At 39.4% G+C, this 4982-nt stretch overlaps 1 protein-coding gene across 1 annotated transcript in view; it reads left to right on the forward strand.

Moving 5' to 3' along the window:
- Positions 1 to 980: 980 nt before the first annotated feature.
- Positions 981 to 4982, forward strand: part of IL1A (interleukin 1, alpha) — a 13625-nt gene continuing 9623 nt past the window's right edge. The window contains exons 1-3 of the mRNA XM_006876440.1: positions 981 to 1027; positions 2618 to 2666; positions 3670 to 3892. Of these exons, the coding sequence (XP_006876502.1) occupies positions 981 to 1027; positions 2618 to 2666; positions 3670 to 3892 (319 nt within the window). The remainder of the gene's footprint in view (positions 1028 to 2617; positions 2667 to 3669; positions 3893 to 4982) is intronic.

A 4982-nucleotide genomic window follows, 5' to 3' on the forward strand; every position in this document is an offset into this window, starting at 1 on the left:
AGAAAGTAAGTTTCCTTCTCTTCTTCCCTTTCTCTAAGACTGCATGTTTTATGTTTGTATAGAACAAAGCAGCAAGTCAGCAAGCATAGTCAAAAGAAAAAACAGTCCTGAGATCTTTTCTAACAATTTGACAATGGTATCAAATACACAAGTTGAATGAACATAAAACAATACAAAACAGAATTTCTTCCCTGTAGCTTCCCCGGTGACCTGTGACGACACAGTCTTGGCCACGCCTACTTAAGACAATTACAAAAGGCAAAGCAGCGTGACTCGTCCTTAGTTCTCCAGTCAGAGACGGAGTCATTCGTTGGAACTCCAGTCAGCAAAGGTATTATCCTTATCATATGTTTCTCTTTTTAAGTATTTATTGTTTTTCTCCTTGGCTGTTATCTCTCAAGCTGCCTTCTCTGAAGCAATGTTTTCTTTCTTTCTTTCTTGTCTCTCCCTAGTCTGGTGTGTGAGCTAGAATCACAGTCAGATCACAGAAAATGTCTCTTCAGATGATGGAGAGCTAAGGGCAGAGGAATTGGCTTCTAATGAGTGCATCAGGGAACACGTGGAGAAATCCCTCCAGAGGAAATTTCTCTACCAAAAATTATTAGGAAAAGAATTAGACATTTCCAGATGTGTTTCTCTTATATCTGTGTAAAGCAAATACCACTCTCTCATTTATGGTGTTTTTTTTAAACTAGCCAAGTTTTCATTGAATGCTTACTGTGGACGGTACATACTGGCCATATAAAGGATATCAAGATGAATAAAACATACTAAAAATTTTACAATCCAGTCAGGGAGACAGGTATAGATAAAGACAGTTCAGGGGAATGAATACAAATACAGAAAATGCTGAATGTGGTCTAAGTCATTCAATCAAGTTTCCCAAAAAGCACAGATCAGAATTGGCTCCCTTCTAGGCATCTGATTCAGAAACTAGATGAACTGACAGCCACTAGTGTTTTCTGTTGCAGAACATCAACATGGCCAAAGTTCCTGACCTGTTTGAAGACCTAAAGAACTGCTACAGGTAAGAAATAGATTCTCTCTCTTGTGATAGAATGATCAAGGCTCATTGGAATCCAGCTAGGACTTAACAATGACCAGCAAGGTGTTACAACTAGGAATTGTTGTTGTTGTTTGGTGCCATTGAGTCAGTACCGACTCATAACGACCCTATGCACAACAGAACGAAACACTGCCCGGTACTGGGCCAACCTCACAATCGTTGCTACGTTTGAACCCATTGCTGCTGCCACTGTGCCAATCCATCTTCTTGGAGGTCTTCCTCTTTTTCTCTGACTCTCCACTTTACCAAACATAATATCTTTTTCCAGGGACTGGTCCCTCCTGGTACTATGTCCAAAGTATGAGAGACAAAGTCTGGCCATCCTGGCTTCTAAGGAGCATTCCAACTGCACTTCTTCCAACACAGATTGGAAGTGGCTGTGGCTATATACACTAATTCAAAAGTCCAGACAGATTCAGTTGCAGACACATGAAAGCCAAGCCTCTATCATGTTAGAGGGAGATTGCATTGAAAGGGAGAAAGCGATCATTTTTGAAAGATTATCTTTTGGGTCTACTGAGTCCTAGGTGAATTTCAGCATGTACTTAATCACAGTTTCGGTTGAGTACACACACTCTGATACAGTAATGGGTTTTCATGGACTGAGAAAGAAACCATTCTCAGGGAAACTTCTTAACCCCATCAGGAACAGGAGTTGGCTACTCAACAATTTAGGCACGTCAAACCTCATTCAAACATAGGAGAAAGATGGGTAAATACAAATTTTAAATTATAGAACCTTTTAAACAACATGGTATTTAGACTACCTGGTAGCATAATGGTTATGAATCGGGCAACAGTTCAAAACTACCAGCAGGAGAAAGATGAGGTTTTCTGCTCCCATGAAGATTTACAGCCTCAGAAACTTTCAGAAAACTAGGAAATGCAGAGTGGCTGTGAGTTAGAACCGACTCCACGGCACATAACAACAACATAATATACAAGTATATTGGAGTCCTGGTGTGGCGCTGTAGGATCAGCACAGGACTGCAAGGGTGGTTTGAACCACAAGGTCAGAGGTTCAAGCTCACCAGCTGCTCCTCAGAAACCCTATGTACAGAGTTGCTATGAGTTGGGAATGACTCTATGGCACTTAACAACAATAATATACAAAAAATACAAACTAGACTAACTGGATATTTTACCAAGTATAAATTATTAAATCTGTTCTATTGAAAACATGAAAGCAATTGTAAAATATAATCTATTTGGTTAAAAATGATATAGAGAGGTATAACTAAGTATTTTTTTTTCCTTGAGGAGCTTACTATTTTCCCTCAAAGTTCAATAAAACTCATTATTAGCCAAACCCAGGTTTTATGGATAAAGCACAGATAAAGTCCAAGCCCAATCCTGATTATTACTAATTACAAATTAGTAAGGTGTGAATTACTGTATGTATGTGTGTGTGGAGAAGTCCTTTAATTTTCAAAGATGATTGTAATGTCCATGTATGTATGTTAGCCAAAGCTAATGTGGTCATTAAAATATGTTGCCCGGTGACCATTGTGAAATAACAAACAAAATTACATTCTCATCTTGGTTTGACAGTGAAAATGAAGAATACAGTTCCAACAATGATGACTTCTCTGTGAGTCAGGTAAGAAATGACTGTAATTCTTAGAAGACTGCTTTTCCTGCTCAGTAGCTTCTAATCAAGAAAGAATAATAATGGCTTAAGCCCAGGATATACTTGTTTTACCATCGCTAGAGGTCCAGAGGAGTCCTGGTGTATTGCTGTGGGATAATGCCCTGGACTGCAAGGTTGGTTTGAACCGCAAGGTTGGCGGTTCAAGCTTACCAGCTGCTCCTCAGTAACCTTATATAGGGTTGATCTGAGTCAGAACCAACTCAATAGCACTTAACAACAAAAACAGAGGTCCAGAGACATGCATTTCTTCATTATAAGTGAAACCAGATGCCTTTCTTAATAGTGGATGGCATTCCTCATGCTTACCAGCTTTGCCCAAAACAGGAACTCTCTTTAAACCACAAGGACCAGACTCCTGGGTCAGGCTTCATTAGAACATTAGCCATTCAATCCTGAAACAGCCCCTTCAGGTTGCTTCACCAGAAGCTAAAGGGGCATACCGTGAGCCGAACTAGAGATAGCCCACCAAACATAATAGCCAATGAAGATGAGGTATTGGAAGTAGGTCAGCTGAAAGTCAGAAATCTGCAGTCACTCACCTGGAGTACACAATAGGTAGTGTTTAAGAACTGATGTGTGTGTGGCTGGTACTAACTTGAAAGCTATTCTCAGGCACATTTCTAAAGCAGAGGTCAACCTCCTGAGGAGGAACTAATGTGAGGACTACTACTCACTATTTCATTACAAAATAGCAGTTGTGAATTTTTGCAGGTGATGATAAATTCTTCCCCTAAGATCACATCCTTCTAAGAAAATCATAAAAGAAACAAACAATGGGAGGAAAGGAGAGAAGACAGAAAAGAAAGGAGGAAGGGAGGGAGGAAAAGATGAATTATCCAAGACCAAAATGGAGACCTTTCTGTCTCACTAAGTCTGCTGAAAAGAGCATCAACCCAAAAAAGCTATTCCATGGCCATAGCAGCCTCTCAGTTTCCATTTTCCTTCTTCACAGAAATCCTTCTATGATGTCAGCTATGGCCCACTTCATGAGGTCTGCATGGATGAATTCAAGTCACTGAGTACCTCTGAAATCTCTAAGATACCCAAGCTTACCTGCAAGGAGAGTGTGGCAGTGGTGACAACCAAAGGGAAGATTCTGAAGAAGAGGCGACTGAATTTAAATCAAACCTTCACTGATGAAGACCTGCAGTCTATTGTCAATGATCCAGAAGAAGGTGAGAGGTCAAGCGTACTAATGTCCTTGTTTTCCATTTTTAAATAAATGGGGACAAAAGAACATAGGGGAAAGAAAGTTAAAGTCAGAGTAGCAGGAGGGCAATCAGGCATTCATCTAACAAGCAAAGAAAGTTCTTTTTTTTTTTTTTTTTTATTGTGGTTTGAAGTTGACACAAGTCAGTTTTCCATTTAACTCTTTAGACACACCTTAGTTGACATCCCTTCAGTACTTTTTCCACTTACTTGCTGAGTTCCTTATTTTCATTCATCTTTCTTTCCTGTTCTTTTCTGCCTTCTGGGCTTTGTTACTGAGTAAATGCTGCCCTTTAGCTCTTGTACTGTATGGCTGATGCTTCTGTTCCTCACATATTATTGGTCACTTTATAGGCCTATTGTTTGGCTGAAAGGTGATACCCAGAGGTAGGTTCAGGTTCAGGTCTCAAGGGTTTCTATGCACCCTATACAGTTTCAGGGATTTCACCAATCTGATGTTTTTATTCATTTTGAGTTTTGTTCCACATTTTTATCCTACTCTGCCCAGGAACTTCTATTGCGATCCTAATAGAGATCTCTGGTCTCTGTGCACCTCCCAGTGTCTTCCTTTGCATTGCTCATAGTGTGCTGACTGCCCCTTTATTGTATATTGCCTTTCTCTTAATATAAATTAAGACGTATCTACTCCCTACATAGTCACTCTCCCTCCCATCCCTGATAACCACCAAGGAATTTTCTTTCTATGTATAAAGCTTTCCTTGCCTTTTTATAATAGTGTTCTCATACAGTATTTATCCTCTTGTGAACGACTTTTTTCATTCAGCATAGTATCTTCCAGGTTCATCATGCTTTGAAATGTTCTGTACCATTATTTTTTTAACCCTGCATAGTTTTACATTGTGCATATCTACCAGAGTTTGCTTATCCATTCATTCATTAATGGGCACTTAGGTTGTTTCCATCTTTTTGCTATTGTGAATAATTCTATGGTAAACGTGGATGTGTATATATTTATACTTTTATTTCTTGATGATATATACCAAGTTGTTGTAATGTGCCAGCCATGGAGTTACTTCCAACTCATAGCCCCCCTGT

The sequence above is a fragment of the Chrysochloris asiatica genome, unplaced genomic scaffold (genome assembly GCF_000296735.1).
Source record: "Chrysochloris asiatica unplaced genomic scaffold, ChrAsi1.0 scaffold00380, whole genome shotgun sequence".
NCBI lineage: Eukaryota > Metazoa > Chordata > Mammalia > Afrosoricida > Chrysochloridae > Chrysochloris > Chrysochloris asiatica.